Below are 26,421 nucleotides of genomic sequence, written 5' to 3'. Positions count from 1 at the left end.
AAAAAGCAGATTTAAGCAAAAATAATTAATAGAACCCAAGTCACTATAGAATGATACCTGCTTTAAATCATGAAAAGGATACAATTCCAAGCTTGTTGGCACCTTCAATCAGCGCCCTCTGTACTGACATAACAAGGGACATGTAGCCTGGGTTTTGAACCTACACACCGAACCCTGCCAGATCAAGCAGATGAACGTCAGAAAAGTGTATAGACTTTTTAAATTTTTTTTTTCAACGTTTATTTATTTTTGGGACAGAGAGAGACAGAGCATGAACGGGCGAGGGGCAGAGAGAGAGGGAGACACAGAACCGGAAACAGGCTCCAGGCTCCGAGCCATCAGCCCAGAGCCGACGTGGGGCTCGAACTCACGGACCGCGAGATCGTGACCTGGCTGAAGTCGGACGCTTAACCGACTGCGCCACCCAGGCGCCCCAGTGTATAGACTTTTTAAAGAATGCAATTAGCAGGAGAAGGATACAGTGTTTCCTCAAACAGACATGAACTATTTACCAAGAAGAATCAATCGTAAACAGGGCCATCAAACCACTCGCAACAACCACAGTGGCCTGGAACAGGACCACAGGTTCTGACAACAGCACCATTAGCCGTAAAGCCCGATAAAAGGATAACCGGAGAGAGAGGAGACAAACTCGTGTTGCCCGAGGTTAGGGGTGGCTGTAAAGGGACAGCAGCAGGGGGCTTGAGGGAAGGTGGGGCAGCTCCGTATCTCGACTGGGGTGGTGGTTCCACAGAGCCACACGGTGGGACAGCATAGCACCGAACTGAACGCTTGTAACAAGGTCAAACGTCTGGGGTCAATGTCCTACGGTGGCCACGCAGGGTGCAGCCACGGGGAAAGTGAGGCTGTGCTACCGGGGCTGTCCTTGTAACTCTGAGCCCATCTACAATTATTTAAAAAATAAGTCAGGAAAGCTTTTTAAAAGAGTAACTGGAAAATACGCATGTGTTTGAAAAATCAAGAATCACGCCTCCTACATAACTCGTGGGTCAAAGAAGAAAACGATACCGGAAATTTTAAAGCGTTTCGAGCTGAACGATAATGCGAATTTAGATGTCAGATCTTGTGAAGCGCGGCTAAAGATAAAGCAATACTTTAGAGAAGTTATCTTAAATGCCTCTATGCAGAAAGATAAAGGCTGAAATTAATTAATGAGCTAATCATCAAAGGAAGTAGAAAAGAGACAACGATAGAGGTAAGAACACGATTTATGACACATGTAATAGGGGTACTGACAAAATTAAAAGTTGGTTCTGGGAAAACATTGGTGAAACTCCAGCGAAATTAATCAAGAAAAAAAAAAGAGAGAGAGACAGAACACACATAACAGGAAAGGTTAAGAGGGGACATGATTACACATTTAAAAGGTAAGAGACTATAATAAACAACTTTATAGAATAAACATGAACAATGAAATAAAATGAAAAAATTCTGAGACAAAAAAAAAATCTTTATCAAAATACCACCAAATGAAATTCACCAATTCGTAAAAACAATCATACATGATGACCATGTGGGATTATTCCAGGGATGCAGGGAGAGTTCATTCAAAACTCAGTTATGGTAATCTACCGTATTCACAGGCTAACAAAGAAAAATTACATGGTCCTATCAATCGGTGCAGAAAAGCATCTGACAAAATTAAACACTGAGTCATAACGTAAACTCTCAGTGCACTAGGCCTAAAACAAGAACATTCTCAACTTCATAAAGGATGTTGGCAAAAAACCCATAGCTAACAGCTCTCTTGATGAGGAGAACAGAATGCTTTGCCTCTGAGGTCGGACACAAAGCAAGAAAGCCTCATCTCAACACTCATTGGACTTGGTGCTGAAAATTCTGGCCACTGCAATAAGGCAACACAAGGAAATAGAAGGAGTTCAGTTGAGAAAGGAAGAACGAAACCTGTCTTTATTTACAGATGACACGATTGTCTACATGGAACATCCCAGGGCATCTTTGAAAATAATTCATAAAATGAGTAAGTGAGTTCAGTGATTTGCAGTAAACAGATGTGCAGTACGTTTATTTGCAATAAACATAACAAAAATCAATTAGATTTCTTTCTACTGGCAATGAACACACAGATACTAAAATCTAAATTTAGTATTGTAATACCATTTACAATCGCTCAAAAAAAGAAAAATCCTTAGGCATAAACCCAGGGAAACATAGTCAGGACTTGTACAGAGCAAACTACGAAACACTAAGGAGAGAAGCCAAAGATCTCAGTAGATAGATACACCATATTCATAGATTGGGAAACTCGGTAAAGATTAGTTCTCCCCAAATCTATATATAAAGTTCATGTGATTCCTACTAAAAATCCCAGTAAGACTTTTTGTATAGACGAAATTATCCTAAAATCTATACGGAAATGCTAAGAGACTAGAGTAGCTAAAACACCTTTGGAAAAAGAACGATAAAGTAGGAGAAATCAGCCAACCTGATTTTGAGAACTGTTATGTAGCTACAGTAACCAAAAATGTGCAGTATTGGAGGACGGATATACATATGGACTAGAGAACCCAGAAATAGACCTACACAAACATGCCCACCTAATTTATAACAAAGGTGCAAACGCAACTCAACAGGGGCAAGAGAGCCTTTTCAGCAAATGACGTCGCAGCAAGTGAACATCGATGGGGGTGGGGAGGGAGGTGAGGGATGAGGAGGCGTGGCCCGCATCTCTTAGCTCTTACAAAAACGAACTCAAAAAGGACCGACCCAGAAAAGGTTAAGTTATAAAACTTTTAGAAAAAATAGAAGAAACTGTTCAGGATATAGAGCCAGGGAAAGGTTGCTTAAACTTAACACCAAGAACATAATCCATAAAAAGAATTGATAAATTGGACTTCACGCAAATGAAAAACTTTTGTTCTCTGAAAGATCCCCGTAAGAGGATGTAAAGACAAACTATATATCGTCCTGGAGAGAAGATTTGTAAGCCACGTATGCAATAAAAGACGAGTACCTAGAATATATAAAGAATTCTTCAAACTCCACAGGAAAAATAACAATCTAATCAGAGAATGAGCCAAACACAAGAACAGACGTTTCTCTGAAGAGGCAAATAAACACACGAAAAGATGTTCAATGTCATCGGTCATTAATGAAACGCAGTTTAAAACCACAATGAGATATTATTACATACCCATCAGAATGGCCCAAGTAAAAAATGGCGGCATCGAATATTGTCGAGCTTGCAGACAAACTGGATCACTCATACTTTATGTGAACGTAAAACGGATAGCCACGCTAGAAAATTGTTTGGCAATTTCTTTAGAAATAAGACATACAGCCGTTGTAGAACACCAGAACTGGACTCCTGGGCATTTATCCCGGTGAAATGAAATCATATGTTTCAGCTGCACAGGAGTGTTTGTATCAGCTCTACTCACAATGGCCAAAAAGTGAAAACAACACGGAGGTCCTTTCATTGCGAGTGGGCCATCCATACAAAGCAACCCTACTCAGCAATGAAAAGGAATTACTGATACACACAACAGGCTGAGTCAACCTCCAGAGAATTCTGCTGTGTGAACAAAGCCAGTCCCCAAAGGTTACACACTGTCTGATGCCATTTATACAACCCTCTTGAAATGGTGAAAGTTTAGAAATGGTGGCCATGGGGGAAGGTGGAGTGGGGGTGGGAGGGAAGTGAGTGCGGCATAAAGGGGCAACAGAAGGAGTCTTTGCCGTAATGGAAATACAGCAACACCTTGGATTGAGAGTAACTTGTTCTTCGAGTGTGCTGCAAAGATTTCCAATAAATTTGAACTTGACAAACGAGCGACGTCTTGCAATACGAGTAGCACGGGACGCCAAATGTCACACGATCACAACGGAGCCAATGGTTCTTTGAAATTCACTTTGACATCCAAGTGCTTTGGATTACGAGCATGTTTCCGGAACGAATTATGCTCGCAAACCAAGGCGTTACTGTATTCCGTACGTTGATTGCATCAATGCCAATAACCTGATTGTGATATCATACTAGAGTTAGCCAAGGTGTTACCATTGGGAAAAACTAAGGTATACGCATCTCTTTGTATTATTTTCTTAACAACTTCATGTGAATCTACGATAATCTTGAAATAAAGAATTTAATTTTAAAAACTATTTAAAAATTGCATTACCAATACCCCAAAAGAGCAGTTAGAAGATGGAATTATTTTAAAAGGTTACCTTCACAAAGCTCATGAAAGATATGTAAGCTCCTTCTGAAGAAAATTACAAAACTTACTGAAGGGCATTAAGTAAGTCCAGAATAATGGAGAGAGAAATCATATACACAAAAATGGGAGACACACAAAAAATCATATGGATGTCTGTTCTCCCCAAAGTCATTTAAAATTTAAGGCGGTACTAACCAAAATTGCAAGTGTTTTTTAGAACATCACAAACTGATCCTTAAATTTTTATCAAGAATCAAATGGCATTAAATAGACACATACTTAACTAAGCACAGAGAAACTTCCATACAAGAGAAAAATAATTATTTTTAAATGTAATGATTAAGAGAGTAGAGTTTGACATTAGGATAACAAACTGACAACAGAACAGAACAGACAGGTTGGAATAGCTTCATGTTCATATGAAGAAACCCAATTTGTGAGAGAGCTAACACTGTACATGGGGCGGCGGGGGGGGGGGGGGGGACAAACACTAATTGAGGTGTTGGGACGATAGGCCAACCGTGTGGAAACGATGTAATGGACCAGTACATTCACAAATATCAATTCCAGGTGGATTAAATACATACATACAAAAGTCAAAGCTATAAGAGGTTCAGAAGACAATGGAAGAGGATAGCCATGATAACAGAGCATGTTTACCAAAGGATAAAAGTTTCAAACCAGATGCAAAACAGCACAAACTGTAAAGGACTTGATTGGTAAACTCCCACTACAATAAAGAACTCCTACTCGTTAATTAAAAGAGTAAAACGACAAGTTAAGAGCTGGAAAAAGAAAGAGACCAACAACCCAGAAGAAAAACAGAAAAAGTTCGGCTGGGCGTATCACATAAGAGGAAATTCAAACATCCCATAAATATGGAAATATGCGCAACTTACTAGCAATTAGGAAAATACAAAAATAAGTTATTGTGAAAAACAATTTAATAGGCGCCAGACTGGAAAAAAAGTTTAAAAGCTTGATGATACCAAGAACTGGTGAGGATACAGACCAACCGAGAAATTTACACCTGCTGAAGGATGGGTAGGTTGGCGTAGCATTTTTAAATTTTTTTCTTAATGTTTATTCATTTTTGAGAGAGAGAGAGAGCACAAGTCAGGGAGAGGCAGAGAGAGAGAGACACACACAGAATCCGAAGCAGGCTCCAGACTCCAAGCTGTCAGCACAGAGCCCCACGCGGGACTTGAACCCACGAACCATGAGATCATGACCTGAGCCGAGGTCAGGCGCTTAACTGACTGAGCCACCCAGGAGCCCCTCAAGCACTTTAGAAAATAATTCAACAGTATCTACTACAAATGAAGATAATGATGATGTCATACCTGAGACTCACTGATTTCACATCTAGCTTTATACCTATTGAAACCTGCAGACGCACACGGAGACAAGTACAAAAATGTCCACAGCAGTACAGTCTCTAAGTTAAAGAGGAGTAGAGGCAAGTAACCCAAATGTCTATCAATAGTAAAATGGATAGTGAAGTCACACAATAAAATACCGTAAAGCAGAGGAAAAAAAATCATTGAGTTACAACAAAATGAAATGAGAGGCGCCTGGGTGGCCCAGTCGGTTAAGTGTCCAACTTCAGCTCAGGTCGTGATCTCACGGTTCGTGGGTTCGAGCCCTGCGTCGGGCTCCGTGCTGACAGTGTGGAGCCTGCTTGGGATTCTCTATCCCTCTCTCTCTCTCTCTCTTTCTCTCTCAAAATAAATAAACTTTAAAGAAAAAGAAGGGCACCTGGGTGGCTCAGTCGGTTAAGCGTCCGGCTTCGGCTCAGGTCATGATCTCGCGGTTCGTGGGTTCGAGCCCCGCGTTGGGCACTGTGCTGACCGCTCAGAGCCTGGAGGTTGCTTGGATTCTGTGTCTCCCTCTCTCTCTGCCCTTCCCTCACTTACAGTCTCTCTCTCTCTCTCTCTCTCTCTCTCTCTCTCCGTCTCTCTCTCTCTCAAAAATAGATAAACATTAAAAAACCAAAGAAATGACATGAATGTATTTCTGGGACATAATTTGAGTAGCAGAAGCAAGCCTACCAACAGAGCAATCACTGTGCAATTGCATGTGTATTATCGTCAAGAATAGGTAGAGCTGAGGCCTCCAAAGTTCCTTGACGAGATGGCGTTGACTCACTTTCTTCCTCCCTGCTAAATACAGCTAAATACCCCAGAAATTATTCAAGATAGCAACGAAAGGATTCTGAAAGCCAGAAAAGAGACGGCTAGGTGAGTAGGAGACTCAGGACTTGCAGAATAGCAATATGGTGAGTTCCTGGGCTTTCTTTTTACCAACTGTATACCCGGGAGAGCCCTCTAACCCAGAACTGCAGACAGGCAGACACAAGGAGTGAACAGAAAACAACGTTCTCTCTTGCCTGGCCAGAAGGCGGGGAAAGGGGGGAGATCAGCACGACCCGGCAGAAGCCCCAGCCCCTTCCCCACCACCAGGGCACCAGCAGGTGGTCCGATCTGCAGCCCCAGGCTGACCCAGCCCCCACTCCAGAACTAGGGCACGAGCAGGAAGTCCGTGCACCTGCAGGGACGGCATCAGCGGAGTGCTTCATTTTCCTGCCCTCCACCTACTGGCCAAAAAGTCGGAGGCCCAGCCGCTTCTGCCCATCCCACCCTGAGTGGCAGATGGTCACCCGTGATCCCAGGCAGGCCAGAGAAGCTCTTTCCACCCCAGGAGGCAGAACTGGAAGGAATATGTACCAGCAGGGCCAGAAAAATCGAGCAGGACCAGAATAGCGCTGCAAGGATTCTGGAAACTGAAGTGTCGTTACAACAGAAGCCCAGAAAAATAGCCCGGAGCCACATGCTACGTGGAAGTAGGTATTGCCTGCTGAAACACGCGATTTAAGTCGGACCAAGAGACTCTGAACATGATAATGAAAATATCCGAGTTACAATTAACAGTCACTTAAAAAAATTTTTTTTAATGTCTATTTACTTTTGAGACGGAGAGACGGAATGTGAGCAGGGGGGGCAGAGAGAGAGGGAGACACAGAATCCGAAGCAGGCTCCAGGCTCCGAGCTGTCGGCACAGAGCCCGACGCGGGGCTTGAACTCACGCACCATGAGATCATGATCTGAGCCCAAGTCGGACGCTAAACCGACTGAGTCACCCAGGCACCCCTAGAATTTTCCTCTTTAGTGGAAGATAAATAAACATGTATTTATTTTTGAGAGAGACGGAGACAGAGTGAGAGCAGGAGAGGGGCAGAGAGAGAAGAAGACACAGAATCTGAAACAGGCTCCAGGCTCCCAGCTGTCAGCACAGAGCCCGACGGAGGGCTCGAACCCGCAAACCATGAGATCAGGACCTGAGCCCAAGTCGGACACTGAATCGACTGAGCCACCCAGGTGCCCCGCCAGATTTGTTTCTTAAACTTGATGATTGATATGCAGATATTTAGGGCATGTTTCTCTTTTTTTTAGAGTGCATATACATTTTATAAATTTCTTTTTACATTCCCAATATTTACTAAAATATGTTTTCAAGTTCGGGGAACAAAACAATTACGGTACGTCCCTGTGGTGGATCCTCGGGCAGCCGTCGTCATTTTTTCAGACCCTGTCCCAAGCTGGTGGGGGAAGGGCAAATTGACACAGTGAATCCTTCCCGCCTGTAGCTGGTGCTTACGATTCATTCTGGGGCGGGAACTTAGACATTTGCGTAGCTGGGAGAAATTAATGCAGAGCAATCGGGAGGCACAGCCCAGATAAAAGCCCCTAAACCCAGAAGGCTGTTTCGAGCCGGGATGGCTGAGGCTCCGGGTGGGGGGCAGGGTCAGGAAAAGCACCCTGCAGATAACCCCCAAAGCTGACCCCCAAGAGATGTGGGCTCTTGGACCCGTCAGGAAGGTATTCCGGACAGGGGTGAGTGTGAACAGCACAGAGAAGCCTCCGTGCGTTGTAATGGACACGCGAAGGGCCGTATTGACAAGTATGAACCGCGAAGGCAGGTGGTTCACCTCTTCCTCCCGATCTCCCCTATTCTCCGGCTTCTTTCCGCCAAACCCCTTCTCACGAACCAAATGGGGTCCTCGCAGAACCGAGATTCCAAAGACCAGCTTCCAGGCAAATGTCTTCTGAGCATGGAAAGGGGGACCAGAGCTCACGTGGAGTCCGGAGGCCGGAGCAAGGGCATGTGATCGCGCCCGCGGGCCTGACCTCCCAGTCCCTCCACGGGGACCCCCCTGCCTCCCTCCCACCGTGCCCCCTACACCCCGGGGCTCCGTGGGAGTCCCCCAGCCTCCCTCCCGGCGGCCTCCCCAAGCTCCTCTTCTGTGCGGCAGGAAGAGGCAAGCGGCCAAGGGATTGGGTTTCCCGCTCGTCGAGGAGGCCTGGGCCTCAAAGCCACAGCAGAGCGAAGGGGCTCGTCTGCTCGCCGAAGCCCCGGCCACCCTCCCTCCACGCACGGCACAAGCTGGCGATTCAGACGGTTGTTCTGACCTCATCTATCCTGAGTCACCCTGCAGGAGTGCTGACTTAGCCTAACCAATATTTTGAATTTGTAAAGAAAAGCAGGACTTTCCACACTCCAGACGCCTTTCCCATGCGGATCAAAGCATCCTGCACTCTTTGAGGAGGGCAGCCCCCCGGGGAGGACCTCCCACGCGTCTGGTCTCATCTGCCAACGTCCTCGCAGACCCAGGGCCATGACCCCAGACCCCTGCGGGAGGGAACGTCCAAGGCAGCGCCCCGTGTAAACCCACGTGTTGGCTCAAAAACCCTCTGCAAGGTCAGGCTATGTCGATAGGCTCTCTGCCGTAAGGGTGGCCTCGTGATACTACTCATTTATGCAACCGTTGTCTCCACGGGTATCTCTAGAGCCATTACTAGGGGCCAGTCCCCGATCCCTCCCCCCCCCACCACAGTGCCATAAAAGGAGTGCCAGCTTCCGAGTGAGTAAATATAGTGCTTGAGGCCTAGGTGGCAACCTGCTAATATTTAGCTGGAGAGAAAGTAAGAAACAAATCAGAGGGCATCCAGGGGCGCTCGGGCCCCAGCCCCAGGTGGCCCCTCTGTCTATCCCCTCACTGGTGTGCGTGGCCCTGGGCTGGAGGGCTGGCGGGGTGGCTGTTTGGGGAGGGCAATGACTAGAGAGCCGGGGGTGTCCACAGGCCCGCATGCGGGGCCCCTGTGTTCAGGAGCAGGAGGACAGAGGGACTTGTGGCCAGTGGCCAACAGCCAGCAGATGGCTCTGTCCACGGCACCGTGTCCCCGTGCAGATCTCCGAGAACTTGTCTGAACTTGACTATCCAAGTCCTTACAGAGGGACATTTGTCCAGGTAGGAGGACAGAACCTCTGAGCTGTATGTGACCTTGACTCATGACTCTGAAATATCTAGACATTGGGCACGTGGAGCTCCCTCTGTGCTCCTGGCCCGTCCCGCCTGGACTTGAGGCGGGCTTGAAGGACAGTGATCGCCAGGAGAGACACAGAAACACAGGAAGGGGGGCGCCTCGGAGGCTCAGTCGTCGGTTAAGCATCCTTGATTTGGCTCAGGTCCTGATCTCACTGTTTGGTTGGTGGGATCGAGTCCCGCATCGGGCTCAGCGCTGACCGTGTGGAACCTGTTTCATATTCCGTGTCTCCCTCCCTCGCTCTCTGCCCCTCCCCTGCTTGTGCACACGCAGGCACTCACTCTCAAAAGTAAATAAACTTACAAAAAAGGAGTGCAGGAAGGAATCAACAATAATGGAGAGGGTAAACGTGGGAATTAATGTCAATGAATATTGACTCTACAGAACAATAATTATGATCTATTCTTGGGATCTGCACATAAATAGGATTAAAATGCACAACGGTAATATCAAAGAAGTGGGCAGGTGCATAAGGAGTTGTGTGTTAAGGTCTTAGTATTGTCTGAGAGCCACTAAGAGTACTAATTCATATGAGACTCTAACACTTTCAGAGTTAGGTTGTATATTTTAATGATTAAAAGAATAATAAAAAAAAATGTGTAACTAACAAGCCAACTAAAAGAGAAATGGAATAGTAAAAAATATATATTAACCTAAAAGAGGGCAAGAAAAGAGAGAAAACCGAGTTTTAATAATACCCATAATTATAAGATAAAGATTGTAAGCTGGGGGAAAATTAACCTAATTCTATGCTAGTTACATGAGACACTCCTTAAATATGTGAACGCAGGTTGATGATCAAAAGAAGAGGGGAAAAGTAACCAAAAGACAGTAGTTTAGGCTTTACTAATAGCAAATAATTTTTAAGCGAAAATTTTAAGCAAAAACTAGACAAAAGATAGAGATTTCCCAATTACAAAGGTGATAACCCTCCAGGAAAATATTGCTTTTAATTCTAAATGTCCATGCAAATAATATATGCCTTCAAAATGTAGAAAGCAAAAATGGACAGAATTAAAAGCAGAAACAGATCCGCAATCATATTTGGAGACTTTAACACACTTCTCTCAGTAACTAACAGAGGAATGGGATCAGAAAAGAGGAAAAGATCTGGAAAATGTGATTATTGAACGTGATCTAACAGGACAGACATGCATAGAACACGGCATCCAGCAACAACATATATATTCTATTTCAACAAATTTCCACTGTTAACGTTACTCACGATACATTCTCTTCTCCGACTGTAGAATAACCCATCTAGGAACCAATACAGAGACAGAGAAAGTAGAAATTCCCCACCTGCCTCAAAGTTAAACAACACGTTTCCAAATAAACCACAGGCCACATAAGAAATCACGAGAGAACACGTACACTATTTAAAATAACGAAGATATGGAATATGAAATTTTGGAGGCAGCTACCAAATTTAGAGGGAAGTTCATAGCCATAAATTAGAAAAAAATAAAAGCCGTAGATCGGTGATCCAAGCTCCCATCTCAAAAAGTTAGAAGAAAAGAACAAAACATTAGGGGTGAAGAATGGAGAAGAAAGGAATAATAAGGATAAGGGCAGAGGTTAATTAAACAGAAAACACGGAACAGAGAAATCCAACGAAATCAAAAGCTGATCCTTTGAGACACCGTAGAATTGATCCCTTTCTGGAAACGGCAGATCCATTAAAAAGAAAGAGGTAAAAACAAAGTATCAGTATCAGAAAAGGACAATAGTTCCTGCCATGTCCAAAAATGACATGTACATGCACAAATGAGTGTAAATAAAACTGGGAAGTCACAGTAACCTGACTTGTCACTGTCATGTGCGGGCTGTGACATTGGACTGCAGTTTGGCAAAACGCTATCTTCGGGAGAAACCGGGAGAGTTTACTCAGGATCTCTCTGTATGGTTCTTTACGACATCATGTGAATCTATAATTATCTCAATAAAAACTCCAATTAAAATGTAGATTAGATCAGATTTTAGGAACAACTTTGTGCTCATAAATTCAGAAACACAGATGAAAAAAAATTTCCAGAACAAAAATGTATGTTACCGGAGCTGACACAGGAAGAAATAAAAATCTCGAATATTCCTGTATCTATTAAATGGATCCAATGATAATTCGAGACCTCCCCACGAAGAGATATCCAGGTCCAAATGGTTTACAGGTGAATTCTCCCAACCATTCAAAAAAGCATAGCTCCAGGATTAGTCCAACCATTCCAAAAGATGGAAAAGGGGAAATGTTTCCCAAATCATTTCGTGAGGCCAGCACACCCATAATATGAAAACCAGACAAGGGCATCACAAGAAAAAAAGTTGAGGCTAATCTTTCCCACAAACACAAATGGCAAAAGTTGTAAGCCAAATAGTAACATACCAAATCCATAGTTATATCGAAAGGATAATAGACCTTAACTAAACTGGGTTTATTCCGGGGCCACGTCGTCTCAACATTTTAAAAAGTCTATCAGTGCAATGCACCCACGTTATTAAGAAGAAAGCAGGAAAAACCCATATGATGGTCTCAGTAAATGCAGAAAAAAAGTCATTTTGAAAAAACTTGACAATTGACGTGGGGAAAAATAAAACCTCTCTTCCAAATGCAAATAGAAAGAAACTTCCTCAATTCAATAAAGAGTATCTGAACAGAACAAAACGACAGCAAACTTCAGACTTATTGGCAAAATAATGAAACTTTCCTCTTGAGACTGGAAGGAGACACGGTCGTCTCTGCAGAGAAACAAACCCAGACGCTGGAGTCAAACTTTGGAGAGCTCTATCGGGCAAATGGACCAGAGGATTCAATATTGGAAAGGTACCAGTTCTCTTCAAAAATACACCTACAGAGTCGAGGCAATCGCAATGAAAATCCCAACAGCATAACCAAGTCTCGTTTGAAGAACAAAGCTGGAAGACTCACCAGAGACCAAAAATATATATATTATGAAACTATCATAATTAAGACTCTGTGGGGCACCCGGGTGGCTCCGTCGGTTGAGCATCTGACCCTTGATTTCAGCTCAGGTCGTGATCCCAGGATCATGGGATCGAGCCCCGCATCAGGCTCCGCGCAGAGCACGGAGTCTGCTTGAGATTCTCTCTCCCTCTCCTTCTGCCCCTCTCCCCCCCTCATGCTCTCTCTTTTCTCTCTAAAACAAAACCAAACCCTCTGTGATATCAGTGCAAAGAAAAAAGAGACGGATGGCTCATAATGAGAGAACAGAAAGACACAGCTAGGTACGTGAGACGTAAGAGACACATAGACAGCAGAGAGATATGGTGGTTCTCGAGCTTTTTATGACACGACTTCTGCTCAGTAGAGCCAGACAGGCTCTTCAAAAACTGTTGCTGGATCAATTAGACATCCACATAGGAAAGAATTTTAAACATATATTTCACACCGTGTACAAAATCAACTTCGTATGAATAAAGGATCCAAATGCGAAAGGCAAAACAACACAGCTTCCGGGAGAGACGCGGGGAAAAATCTTTGTGACCTCGCGGCAGACAGCGATTTCTTCAAAAGGACCCCCTTGCCCCCACCCCCTGGGGGACCTGGGCCGTTTGGTTTTTTTTGTGCTTGACTTGCTTTATGGATTCTGACACGTGTGAAACTGTAAAGTCAGCAGAAAAATCAGAAGACTGAGAAACGCAAGTCAAAACCACAATGAGCTATCGCCTCACGCCTGTCAGAACGGCTAAAATCGACGACACACGAAGAAACAAATATCGACGAGGATGCGGAGAAAGGGGGACCCCCTCGCACTGTTGGTGGGAATGCAGACTGGCACAGCAAACGACGGGGTTCCCACCAGAGTGGGCGGGGCCTCAGCCCCACCTGCCTGAGCTTCCTTGCCTCTGACCTCACACCCTCCCTAAAGGGCCTTTAAAACCCCCTTTCCCTTCAAAAAACAGTGGGTCTGGAGTGGCCAAGGAGTGCGTGCATTTCCTCCTCTTTCAAGGTCTATCTGATCCCCCGAGTGTGGTTAGGTGAGAGAGGCCGGCTTTCAACATCCTTCCACGTGACTTCATCCCCAGGGGCCCCGGACGCGCCCCCCGGAGAAGGGGGCCCGCAGGCGCCTGTACGGCACCCACAGTTCTCTGTGCGTCCCCGCGCGGCTCTGGCACGACCCTGGGCAGTGACTTCCTCAGTCCCCCTCGTGCCAAACGCAACGCAGCCAGTATGGCTTGTTTCTCATTTGGCTGTGTATCGAACTTCCTCTTCTTTAATTTTTATATTAGGCGTTTCTAGAGCAGAGGCTGATGTCACAGGAACTCTTTCCAGATGTTGTTTTGAAATCAGTGTAACCATGGCATTGCTGGAGGCTGAGACGTCCATCGGGGCCAACGGAGCCCCGCCTGGGTGCAGGGCGGGGCAGGAGCTGGGGCGGGGACCAGAGTGTCCCTGGGAGAAGGTGGGGAGCGGGGGTGTCATTCGGTATTGAGGTTCCCCCAGGAAGGACCCTGGGACAGCTGCCACCTTTGACCTTTATACCCTGGCACTTTTCATATGAAACCCTCGCTTGCTTAGAATGCACTCGTGGATGGTTTGAGATCACCTGTGCTCCTGCGAAAGGAAACCGAGAAAGCTCGGGTTCCAAGCTTGTCCTTCCCAGTTCCCTTCCCTTCCCTCTCTGCCTTCCCAGTTCACCCTTGTCTCCAACGTGACTCAACTGTGCACATCACCCCATCCCTGCCTGCAACAGGTGCACCCCTTCCGCACCTCCCAGCCTCCGCTGACGCCCCTCTGCTCACTCACACCACGCCCTGCGATCTCGACTTCCTTACTTGCATATCCTGCCTTCCACAGACACCTCCTCCAGGGTGCCCGTCTACAGACAGAGCCGCACATCCCGTGACCGCCCCTCCATGTCTGCACCCACACCCTGAAGCAGGACACACGTGTGCCGTCCCTGCCTCCATGAGCACCGCAGAAGCTACAACTCTTGCTCACTCCCCCACCCCTTCCGACCACAACCTGCCCCCCCTCCAAGGGACACTCTTCCCACCGCTGCAAATCACTCCTTCCTTCGTGACTTTGCACATGCTGTTCCCTCCGCCTGAAATGCTCTTCCCTGCCTGAAATGTTCATATGACTCACTCATCCACCTCTCCCAGGTCCCTGCTCACATGTCACTTCCTCACAGAAGCCTTCGTGGGCACCTTCTAGAAAAGGACAGTGAGCTCCCCTCATCACCGTCTCCTGCTCCCGCGTAAGATTTCTTCAGAGCCCTTCACTGTGTCACATCCTATCACAAAGGTGTTAACATCTGTCCCCTCCCCACCCCCCGGGCCAGAATACAGTTGTGTGCGGCCAGGGACTGAGCCTGCTTGTCTCCCCTGCCCCCCCCGGCAACGGCCTGGCCTAGGTGGGTGCTCTGCAAACACCGAATGTGCGATCCCAGCTCCGGGGACGCCTCCCTCCTTGGGAGCCTCCTTACAGCCCTTTTTAATCCGCTTTAAACACGATCCTTGAGGGCGGCGACTGGATCCCACAGGGCCGGGCGTGCAACAGGTCACAGGAAATACTTGTGCGATTAAGGAGAAGCACAAGAATTAATTCATTCTAGGAGCCTGTTGGAATCTCAAAATGATGTCTGAATTTCACTTATCTGGGCTCTCACCTGGCTACCGTGGTATCATCATTAATAAACTTGATGCTTAGGGGTGCCCGGGGGGGGCTCAGTCAGTGAAGCGTCTGACTCTTGCTTTCGGCTCAGGTCGTGATCTCACAGTTTCATGAGGTCGAGCCCCACGTCAGGCTCTGAGCTGACAGCGAGGGGCCTGCTTGGCATTCTCTCTCCTCCTCTCTCTCTCTCTCTCTCTCTCTCTCTGCGCCTCCCCCACTCTCTCTCTCTCTCTCTGTCTCTGTCTCAAAACTAACTAACTAAGTAAATAAATTCTTGGCATCATTCGTGGCAAACGAGGAGCCTAGCCAGGCTCCCCCAACCCGTGGGACGCTGGTCCCTCCTTCGGCCCTACTCAGGTCGCACCTACAGAAGTCACATCGTGGGTGACGGAGCAGGACGGAGCATGCCGGGCTGGGCGAGGCCTTTGGGGAAGCAGCTTACGTCTGGACATCCCCACCGCGGGGTCGGGCCTGCTAGCCTGCCAGATAATGTTCCGTGATCCTGTTTATCGTATACACGTTAAGCTATTCCTTTCCTCCTCAAGGAAGCAAGTTGTGCAAAGGTCCTGGACCCCCTCTGCGGGGAGTGGAAGGCCTTCCCTGGTTTCTGTGGACAATCGTATGACCGTGCCCGGGGGGACTCAGCAGTAGGCGTGGGAGAAACCCTTCCGGGCTGGGTGAGCCGCACGAGCTCCAAGGTTCAGGGCCGCCTGGACCCTTGGGAAAGGCCACCTTCGATGGAAGGCTGAAGGCACAGTCCTGGACAGAGTAAAATACCTCGAGCAGCCTCCGTCCCCCGCAGTTTCCATCTCGCTGGGATAACACGACTTGAAATAGGGTCTAACAGAAGAGAAGACATTCTGAACTTTGGCGGGTCTGCGAACACCACCTCGCTTCCCCCTCGGCCTTCACGATGGCCCCTCTGGCCAGCTCCAGTGCTCACGCCCGCGTGGGAAAATGCTCACGCTCCGCACCCAGGGGGCGAGTGCACTGACCCTCTCCTCCCTGCCCTGTGTGACCCAGGTCTCCTCTGCCCTGGCCCTGGGAGTCAGTCCCCGTCAGGTTCTCTACTGGGGGTGACGGGAGCCGCCCAGCACATGCCGGAGACAGAGAGGAACCCTTCCAAGTGCACCGACCACGCGCTTTGCGATTTCCAGCAGGGACCCAGGCTCCGTTACCGCCCCCTGACACAGCGTCTCCCCCCATCGCTCAAGCGAGAAGGTTAACTGAGCCCGATTCACTGCCACGCTCATCGTTCTCGTTCCAGTGAGCCCTGGTTCACAGGCTTTAATTCGGAGCACCCAAAGCCAACCACAGAGCCTTCCGGCCCCGCGGGTCCCGGGCCTACCTTCAGGAACAACATCCTCCTACAGTTCTTGCCTCGATCGCCCCCAGCGGCGTGGAGCTGAGCCGCCTCCGAGGCCGGCGTTAGATCAGGAAGGCTGCCAGGCCCGGCCTCCGATGTGTCCGCCAGCTGCACCGACGAGTGGAAAATCCGCTCCCTGCCCTGGCCCAGGGGCATCTCAAAGGGATCGGGGTACTTCTCGTCGGGGCTCGAGCCGTCGTCGCTGGTCTTAGCGTGACAGAGCATCAGGGAGCGGGAGACAGACCGCAGTTTCGCGGACTTCCTGCTCCTGCCAGCGCGGCCGTGCGGGTCCATCCTCAGAGACGCCGCGGCGCTGCCCTTCGTTTTCTCCTGGCCCGCAGCCCTCGGCTGGCGGGCGCTGGCCGGGCTGGGCTTGGCCACCGCTTTGTCGCGCCCTGGAGGAAAGAGGAAGCGGAAAGAGGCCGTGTGACTTGCCCGTGACAGGCGGAGCCAGACGAGGGCCCTGGTACGGAGCCGTGGGTGCCGTGCCCGTGAAGCAGGGCAGACCGTGGCTCTGGCCTGTCCACGTGGCCGGCCGGGTGGGGGCCCCGTGACCCCGCGTGCTTGCCACGCCCTCCATTCCCAGGACCGTGGAGACCAGGGCTTCTCGCATCCACACCCTCACTCTGCAGGTGGGGAAACTGAGGCACCAGAGGGGAAACGCAGCCCCCAAGCCACCGGCGGAAGAAGCGGGGCCACGGGACGGTTTTGGAGATGATGGAGGCCCGTGCGTTGTGACATCTGCACTTCCGACGACTTGGCAGGGGCTCGGGTCTACAGAGCGGGTCGGGGGACGGGGTGGGGGTGGGGGTGCCGCTGCCCGTCCCCTCTCTCTACCCCCGGTGAGTCCCGCAGCACCTCCGGAGAAAGCCCAGATCCAGGAGCCCAGTCTGCTGAGCGCTGCTGCCTTGGGCGCCCCCTTCCCAGACGCAGAACCCGGGACCCCGTTGGGAGCGCCGTCCGGGGCCGACCCGCCACGGTCGATGTGAGCGTCAAAGAAGGTAGCGCGAGGGAAGGGTCGGGGCCTCGCAGGCAGCAGGCACCTGGCAAACCAACATGCCCTTCCCCCGCCAGGGCTCCAGCTCCGTCAGCGCCCCCCCCCTCCGCCCCCCACCTCACAGCCTGACGGGCCAGGCACCGGCTTCTTTTGCGCCATCGGTCAACACGTCTGTCTCGGCCCGGCCCGGCTCAGCTTGGCCAAGGAGGCGCCTCCCGCGGGCTTCAGTTTCCGGGAGGCAGGTGGCCAAAGGGGTCCATCCATCCGAACAGGTCCCGACTCGGGTCCAAGCCACAGAGCGGAGCTGTCGCCAGGGCAGCGTGCTATGCCCCCGCTGTTCGCGCACAGCCAGCATCCAGTAAGGAAAAGCGGAGACCGTGCACGCTTTCGCTGAATACAAGCCTTTCAGAGCCCCCGCAGAGGGGTCGCTCTTCAAAGACGGCTGTTGTCCGACACCCGACTGGCACAAATGGACTGTTTTCTGTATTAGCCTTTTAATTGTACTGAGTTATTCACCAGCCATTTCTAGCAACCCACAGCAGCGAATTAAAGCGGACGGAAGAATGCATCCGGGGAAGATTGCTCTGGAGGCTGGAGTATAGGTCAACTCAACACGGGCGCATTCCGTCTCGCACCCTCGTGCCAGGATCTCAAAGCCCTGTGCTCTGCATCCTTCTTTCTTTCTTTTTTGTTCAACATTTATTTATTATTGAAAGACAGAGCATGAGCTGGGGAGGGGCAGAGAGAGAGGGAGACACAGAATCCCAAGCGGGCTCCCAGGGTCCGAGCCGTCGGCACAGAGCCTGACGCGGGGCTCGAACCCACGCGCCGCGAGATCATGACCTGAGCCGAAGTCGGAGGCTCAACCGACTGAGCCCCCCCAGGCGCCCCACGGATCCTTCTATTTTAAGCGATAGAGACCTCAGAGCCAGACCGTTGCTGACCCCCATCCTGGCCGCAGCATCCCGAGCCCTGCAGGGGACACCCCCTCTCCTGAGCAGCCCGGGGCTGTGAGACACGTGCGGCCGCCCTCCAGGCCCCCAGCTCCGGCCGTTTCCAGAGTCAGCCTGATGGTAAACCCTCGTCAACAATGACTAGAGTCCCTCACTCCCTGTCACGAACAGATAAGGTCGCCTGCCGTTTCACGGAAACGTAGAAGCTGCCAGTGAGCGATGCCCACGACTTTCTACCGTCTACAAATGCCTTTGCCCCCGCCCATCCACCCCCTACACGCCCTCTGCATCCGGACCTCCGCCCGCCTCGGGAGGCTGGCCCGCCGTCCGTTCCCTGGACCCCCCTCCCGCAGCGGGTGGAGGCACAGAGAGGTTAAGTCACTCTCTCAAGATCACGCAGCTAGGACTCGGTGAGAGCAGGACCAAAACCAGCAGTGGGACTGTCACGGGCAGGTCACCCGATGTCTCCTCCGTGCCGGGTCTCCAGCAGCAGCGTGCGAACACAGCCAGGTCGTTTCTGCCTTTGAAAAACTGCCTGTCGACCCACAGCCTCTCTTTTTCTTCCTCTGTCTTTTGCTCAGGTGAGGATACTAAACGGGAGACCTACTATCCTAACAGATTTGTGAGGGTCCCCGGTTATCCTCGGCACCACGGTGGCGGTGGAATATTATCGCTTCTTATCTTCCTGAACAGACGTTTCCCTCTCTGCACTTTCTGTCCTAACACTCACCTCCCTGCGAGCCCCCAGCCCACAGTCTGCTTCCTTCCCCTGAAACCGCGGGAACTCTCGCTGTATCAGTTCTGCAACCTATGTGGCCCAAAGTCACGAACCCGGGTCCAGGGGGCACAGTCTGCTGGCCTGGAACCTGCTTCGTTTCGCGAGGGAATTACTGGAACCAGAAGTTCAATGCTCAGATCTGTTGGCTGAAGGATGCATAGAATTCAAGCTGTTTAGTGGGGTTTTTCCCCCCTTCTCTTTACTTCCAGACGGCACCTTTCGAGTCCCAATGGAAGATGCTCTCCTTCCGGCCACCGGCCCCCAGAAACAGGAGCTCCTTCCATTCTGTCAGTTCAACTTCCCAGAACTAGCAACTCGCAATGCAAACCTTGCGGTAAGTATTTATATCCTTATGACCAAACTACTTTGCATTTTGTTTGACTTTATTAGGACTCCCCACAATCCACCTGGGCCTCATGGAGGAGGAGGTTGTGTGTGTGTGTGTGTGTGTGTGTGTGTGTGTGTGTGTGTGTGTGCTTCTCATAGGCAGCCCTGGTCCATCAAGCTTTTGAAAGGCCGAAGGATAATCAAAGCTTTGTGTTAAAGAGCCTTCTGGACTTGCACCGGTACTAAACAGGGAGGGTATAAACACGGAGTTACTGAGGGCCACTGCGTGAGTAGAGCTGCCGAGAGTTGGGCCAACACAGAAAGTCCAGAACTCACAGAGGTTGGGGGACAAGAAGAGAGGAAGGAAGGAGGACAGAGAGAAAGAGCAAGAGTGAGCAAGAGGGAAGAATTCAAATGATATACTATGAGCACCTGGATCCAGCCATGCCTGATGCTATCCTATCTGTTTACTTACACAAACTAATAGACTTCTCTTTTTGCCTAAAAGAAAAAACTCCTCCTGGAATGGTTGTTCTTCTCTCTGAGACTAAAAGGAAAGCAGTGACATCCAGGGACCAAGAGGCTTCTCCAAACATCTTTTATCCCACCCCAAGCCTAGGAGAGGAGCCAGTCATCCGCAGTCAAACCGAAACTCTCCCCTCCGGCACCGGGCTCTGGCATAAAAGCCTCTGTGTTTTTTTCCCACCGAGCTTTGTCACCACCCGCATGGATTCTTAGGGTGCAAACCCAATTCTCTTCCCGTCCACATTCTCCCCCAACCCACCATAAGCTCACCCGCTGTGCACTTTCCAGGACACAGACATCTAGGGACTTCGGGACCAGGTGAAAGGCTGTGTGTTTCACTCAGCGGGTGGAAAAGCTGGCTGCCTGTGGGATTTAGGAGAGCAGACGGCTCAGACTCCTCGGTGGAATCTGTGCTGGTCCCGGCGGACCATTTGCAGGAGTGACACATGAGTACCGTCAGTTTTTAAAAATAAACTTTTCCAGAGGGAACCGTGACCCTCTGCAGCCTTCGCTCTCGTGTGAGGTGGCCGTGGCCATGGGATGGGAGGCTGGCGATGTGCTGGGGGCAAGCGGGGGGAGCCCTTTGGTCCGGAGCACAGACGGTTTTCAAAACGAGCTTTGTTTTTATGGAAAATGTAAAACAGGGAGGGAATCATTGCAAAGGGTTGTAGTGAAGTGGCCAGAATTGGACTTCTGTGGGAGACTGCCTTCCCCCTAGGCCTGGCAGCGAGGGACCGAGGGAGAAAGAAGGGAGAGAGAATAATTGGAAACACAGTGCTGTGGTCACATGGTTCCTCTTAGCCTCGGTAACTGTGCTCAGGACACGGGGACCAGCTACTGCTCCCAATGGGACCAAATGTCGGCAGAGCTTGGGGACAAGCCTGTGCCTTCCCCAGTGCAAGCAACCCGTCCAGAGTTCTTCCAGGATGGACAGACGTGCCCTCTCTGATTTGGCCCCAGGCTCCGGGAGCACTTGCCGGGCTCTTGTGGGGTTTTCTCTGCCCCTAGTGAGTCCTCCATAAGACAACGTTAGGAGTCTCTTCCAGAGGCTTCCTGGGGAAGCGCAGAGGTTTCCAGCATGGCTATGCTAATGGGACCAGCTGCTTTCACTTCCGGAAGAAGAACCCAGAAGATCTGGCTTTGCCCCAGGAAAGGGTTCTCCTGCTCCCTGAAGGCCTTTCCCTCTCAACCGTGATGGCACTCGCTCCTCCCTTACATCTTCCACAGAACCCCCCCCCCCAAGGCAGGGTGCCCCCAGGCAGGGTAAGGACTGACACAGCATCACGTTCTCAGCGGCCCTTCGGCCAACAGTGACTGCACCGTCATCCCTATAGAAAATGCAAAGTCAGGGGCACCTGGGTGGCTCAGTCTGTCGAGCGTCCGACTTCAGCTCAGGTCATGGTCTCACGGTCTGTGAGTTCGAGCCCCGCACTGGGCTGTGTGCTGACAGCTTGGAGCCTGGATCCTGCTTCGGATTCTGTGTCCCCCTCTCCCTCTCTCTCTCTCTCTCTCTCTCTCAAAAATAAATAAACATTAAAAAATGTGTTTTTTGAAAAGAGCAAAGCCAAAAGGTTAGAGCCAACGTGCAAAGAAATGGCTAGTTCCTCCTTTAAAGGAGTTTGAAAAACTTCTAGACGGTGCTGGGGAGCAGGGTCAGCCCTCCTTCCCTCCCTCCCTTCCTCCCTTCCTTCCTTCCCGTTTGTTCCATTCAGCAAACACTTGTTGAAAATCATGACGCGTCTGTCACTACGCTGGGCACAGCTAACTTACTGGACGAAAGGCCACAGTGTCTCCATCTGGTTAAAATACACTGAATTCACTAGAGGACTTTGTGAGGGTAAATCACCATATGGAGAAAGGGGAACTAGTTGACTAAATGTGTTTCGAATTTCTGAATTCCCCGACAGTGTCTTCTATCAAAGGCAATTTTTAAAGTGTGGTCACTCTGGCCCGGGGGGTATTTTCTGTCTTGAATTGAAGAATGACTCAGAGATAAGATGGGGGGGGGTGCAGGGAGGAGACATTTGTGGTCCTTCTCTTTCCGGCCTGTGGCTGGGACCTGTTGTGGGTGTGGGGGGCACGGGGAGGGCACGGGACTGGACAGACAGCAAGGCACCTCTGGGCCCGTTTCCCAGCCGGTGGCAGTGAGCAGGTTCTACACCTGTGCTCATTCACCCCCGCCACTGTCACCTGCTGGAGGGGATGGCTCCCTAATACCATGCCCCCGGAGCTCTGCTGGGGCTTGGCCGGGTGTAGGCATCGGCACGTTCGGTGAATGAATGAGTGGTAGGTGAGCATCTCGAAGGTCCCTTCCAACGAAGCTTCCCTACGCCAGTCCAAGGCCAAATGTATGCTGGTGAACTTTATGTGTCAGCCCAAGTGGGGTAAGGGACGCCCATGCAGCTGGTAAAACATTATTTGTGGGTGTGTCTGTGAGGGTGTTTCCGGAAGAGATGAGCATTTGAATCAGAGACAGAGTAAAACAGGTGGGCGTCATCCAGTTCCTCAGGGGCCTGAAGGGAACAAAAGGCAGAGGAAGGCAATGTTGCTCTACAGGACCTCGGACGTCCCTCTTCTCCTCGGACATGGGACGTCCATACTTCTGGTTCTTGAGCCTTTGGACTCAGACCAGGGCTTACACCACTGGCTGCCCAGTTCTCAGGGGCCGTGGGCTTGGACTGGACTACACCCCCGGCTCTCCTGGGCCTCCAGCTTGTGGGTGGCAGATCGTGGGACTTCTCAGTCTCCATAATCATGTGGGCCAACCCCTCAGAATACATCTCTTTCTTAATCTGTCTTTCTCATCTATCTCTCTGTATCAACTATCTATCTATCTATCTATCTATCTATCTATCTATCTATCTATCTCTCCACCCATCCATCCATCCATCCATTCAACCATCCATCCATCCATCCATCCGTCCTTCCAGCCATCCATCCATCCACCTATCCATCCATCCATCCTTCCATCCATCCATCCTTCCATCCATCCATCCATCCATCCTTCCTTCCATCCGTCCATCCATCCATCCATCCATCCATCCATCCATCCTTCCATCCATCCATCTGTCTGTCCATCCATCCACCTATCCATGCATGCATGCATCCATCCATCCTTCCTTCCATCCATCCTTCCATCATGCATCCATCCATCTATCTGTCCATCCATCCATCCACCTATCCATGCATCCATCCATCCATCCACCCATCCATCCATCCTTCCTTCCATCCATCCTTCCATCATCTATCCATCCAACCATCCATCCATCCATCTGTCCGTCCATCCATCCACCTATCCATGCATCCATCCATCCACCTATCCATGCATGCATGCATCCATCCATCCTTCCTTCCATCCATCCTTCCATCATCTATCCATCCATCCATCCATCCGTCCATCCATCCATCTGTTCATCCATCCATCCACCTACCCATGCATCCATCTATCCACCTATCCATCCATCCATCCATCCATCCATCATTCCTTCCATCTATCCTTCCATCATCTATCCATCCAACCATCCATCCATCCATCCATCCATCCATCCATCCATCCATCCCTTTACCTATCCATCCATCCATCTGTCCGTCTGTCTATCTGTCCATCCATCCCTCTGTCTGTCCATCCATCCATCCACCTATCCATGCATCCATCCATCCATCTACCCATCCATCCATCCTTCCTTCCATCGATCCTTCCATTATCTATCCATTCATCCATCCATCCATCCACCCACCCACCCATTGGTTCTGTTGACTAATACCAGGGAAAACATCCCACCTAGGACCACAGAATGAAGGACCCCATGTAGCTGACTAACATCATAGTGACATGGAGCTCACAGCAGGTTCTCCCCCCACCCCCACACAGATATTCCAGAACCTGCTTTGCTGGAAGAGCCTAGAACATGTGTAAGACCCAAGAGAAGCCCTTCACCTTCCAGCAGCCTGGAAGGCCGTCTTATTCATCCATGTGTGGGCACAAGTGGGGTCATCAGGATGCCCTCCCCAAGACCCAGGCCTCTAAGACAAAGGACAAAGCAAGACAGAACTTTCCCTCTGAGTGTGTATTCCCTGTAACGTGGTAAAGGCTGAAGATATAAGTAATCTCAAGAAGGATCTAGATACATTCAAGAAAGGCACATCCACCGGTCACTCTTCGGATGGGATTGGCTAAGGTCTACTCCCCATTAAATCCAGGTGCCTGGAACAGGGCTTCAAACAGGGACACACCCAGGAAATGCTGTTGCACCTGAAGCGGGTAGCCAGCGGCACAAAGCCACACACGATGGTGTTTGTCATTGGCCAGAGGGACAGGCAGGAGCACAAATGTACCAGCTGAGGGCTGGGACCCACAGGCCACCTTAGTTTGCACACCCAGTGTGCCGCTCACCTGTGCAGCCTCAAGCCCGGTGTTCAACATCTTTGCAGCTTAGCCAACGGCCTGCAGAGCAGAGACGACCATGCTAACCGCCCAGAGCCCCAAAGAAAATACCTCCAAGAGGTACTACCTAGCTTAATGCCTGACATAGAGTATGGACCAAAAAAAAAAAAAAAAAAAAAAAACCCAAATCACTCAAAAAAAGTAAAACAGTGGAAACAACCTAAAAGTCCATGAGTGAGAGACCATGTTAGACACTTTCCAGAACATTCCCACCCAGTAAGACGGCTACGACAAATCTCCATGGGTGGACGTGGAAAGAGGTCCGCCATATGTTCCGATATATAAAGAAACACCGTAAAATAGGCCTCAAGACTAGGTTTATTTACAGAAATGGACTTGGATTAGCGAACACTGAACTGTTAATAACTTTTTTGTTTTGGAAGGTGCATAAAGTGCTGGGGGATGGGATATACAGACAGCCTTTCCTTTGTGTTTAACTAATTTCCTAGGGCCTATTTCCTTTTACAGCCATCATGTATCAGACTTCAAACCAGAAAAATAAAGGTTCCTATTTGGAGGAACAAAATTGAAATTTATGGCTGATTTTTGTCAACAAGCAGTTCTGGGGAACCTCACAATGATTCCCTCAGGTTCTAAAATGTCTGCTTGAAGTTTTTATGAAGATTTCCTTGGATTTACAGACAAATTTAGGGAGGACCAAGAACCGTTCTTAATTATTTTGTCTTTTTTTTTTTAATATTTGCTCAGATTTTCCTTTCAAACCTTCAAACAAATTTTATATTCTTCTTTATATAGGTTCTAAATGTCTCTGATTATGTTTGTTCCCCAGCCCTTTTGTTTCTTTTTTGAACGGAACCATTTGTAAAATGGTTACTTATATGTAAGTTATGAATCTTACATATTTATCTCATAACTGGCAAGATCTCACATGTAAAAATAAAATAAATAAAATAATATAAAATAAAATAAAGGAAATAAATAAAACAAAATAAAAAAATAAATAAAATGGAATAAAATAAATAAAACAAAATAATAAAATAAAATAAATAAAACAAAATAATAAAATCAAATAAAATAAATCAAAACAAATAAATAAAACAAAATAATAAAATAAAATCAAAGAAATAAAATCAAAGAAATAAAATCAAAGAAATAAAATCAAATAAATAAAACAAAATAATAAAATAAAAAATAAATAAAATAAAATAAATAAAAAATAATAAAAATAAATAAAAAATAATAAAAATAAATAAAATAAAATAAAATAAAATAAATCAAATCAAATCAAATAAATCAAATCAAATCAAATAAAGTAAATAAAACAAAATAATAAAATACTGGATGTAAATCCCACTGGATGTAAATCCCTTAATACAATTTATTGACTATTTGTCATTGCCGCTAGTGGCATCATCATCATTATTATCTAAAGCTAGAAATTCTCCTCTGAATACCTCTGGGGCCACAACCCCACGAATTTTGAAATATGGCACTCTAATTGTTATTTTTTTAAATGATCTATAATTGCAGGTGTGATTTCCAGTTTCTTCTGAAGGTCGCTGTGGTCATTGTTAATTTCTTATGGTCGAATTCCCAAGATTTAGCCTTGTTTCTCTTATAATTTTTTGAATAGAAAATTCCAGTTTAATTGCATCGTGGCCACAGGATGCGTCCCGGACATTTTTTATTCGTTGGAATTTACTGAGGTTTATTTTGTGAGCCCATGTGTGATGTGACTCAGTGTTTTCAACGTGGTGCACACATTTCCAAAGAATCCGCAGTCTCTCTTTGGAACTTCAGAGATGTATGTATCCACATAGAGCCTCATAGACTCTGTGCAGTAACTTCTCCTGGA

General features: G+C 48.6%; 2 protein-coding genes across 4 annotated transcripts in view; both read right to left on the bottom strand.

Annotated features, from left to right (window-relative positions):
* IL16 (interleukin 16) overlaps positions 1-26,421 on the bottom strand; it is a 94,175-nt gene that overhangs the window by 52,639 nt on the left and 15,115 nt on the right. For all 3 annotated transcript variants that reach the window (XM_053223464.1, XM_027068232.2, XM_027068230.2), the window contains exon 2: positions 16,564-16,976. In XM_053223464.1, the coding sequence (XP_053079439.1) occupies positions 16,564-16,976 (413 nt within the window). The remainder of the gene's footprint in view (positions 1-16,563; positions 16,977-26,421) is intronic.
* CFAP161 (cilia and flagella associated protein 161) overlaps positions 16,867-26,421 on the bottom strand; it is a 62,114-nt gene continuing 52,559 nt past the window's right edge. The window contains exon 10 of the mRNA XM_053223468.1: positions 16,867-16,976. The gene's annotated coding sequence lies outside the window, so the exon portion shown is untranslated. The remainder of the gene's footprint in view (positions 16,977-26,421) is intronic.

The sequence above is a fragment of the Acinonyx jubatus genome, chromosome B3, assembly GCF_027475565.1.
Source record: "Acinonyx jubatus isolate Ajub_Pintada_27869175 chromosome B3, VMU_Ajub_asm_v1.0, whole genome shotgun sequence".
Lineage (NCBI taxonomy): Eukaryota > Metazoa > Chordata > Mammalia > Carnivora > Felidae > Acinonyx > Acinonyx jubatus.
The sequence above is the reverse complement of the archived record's forward strand: the minus strand, read 5'-3'. Positions and strand labels throughout refer to the sequence as shown.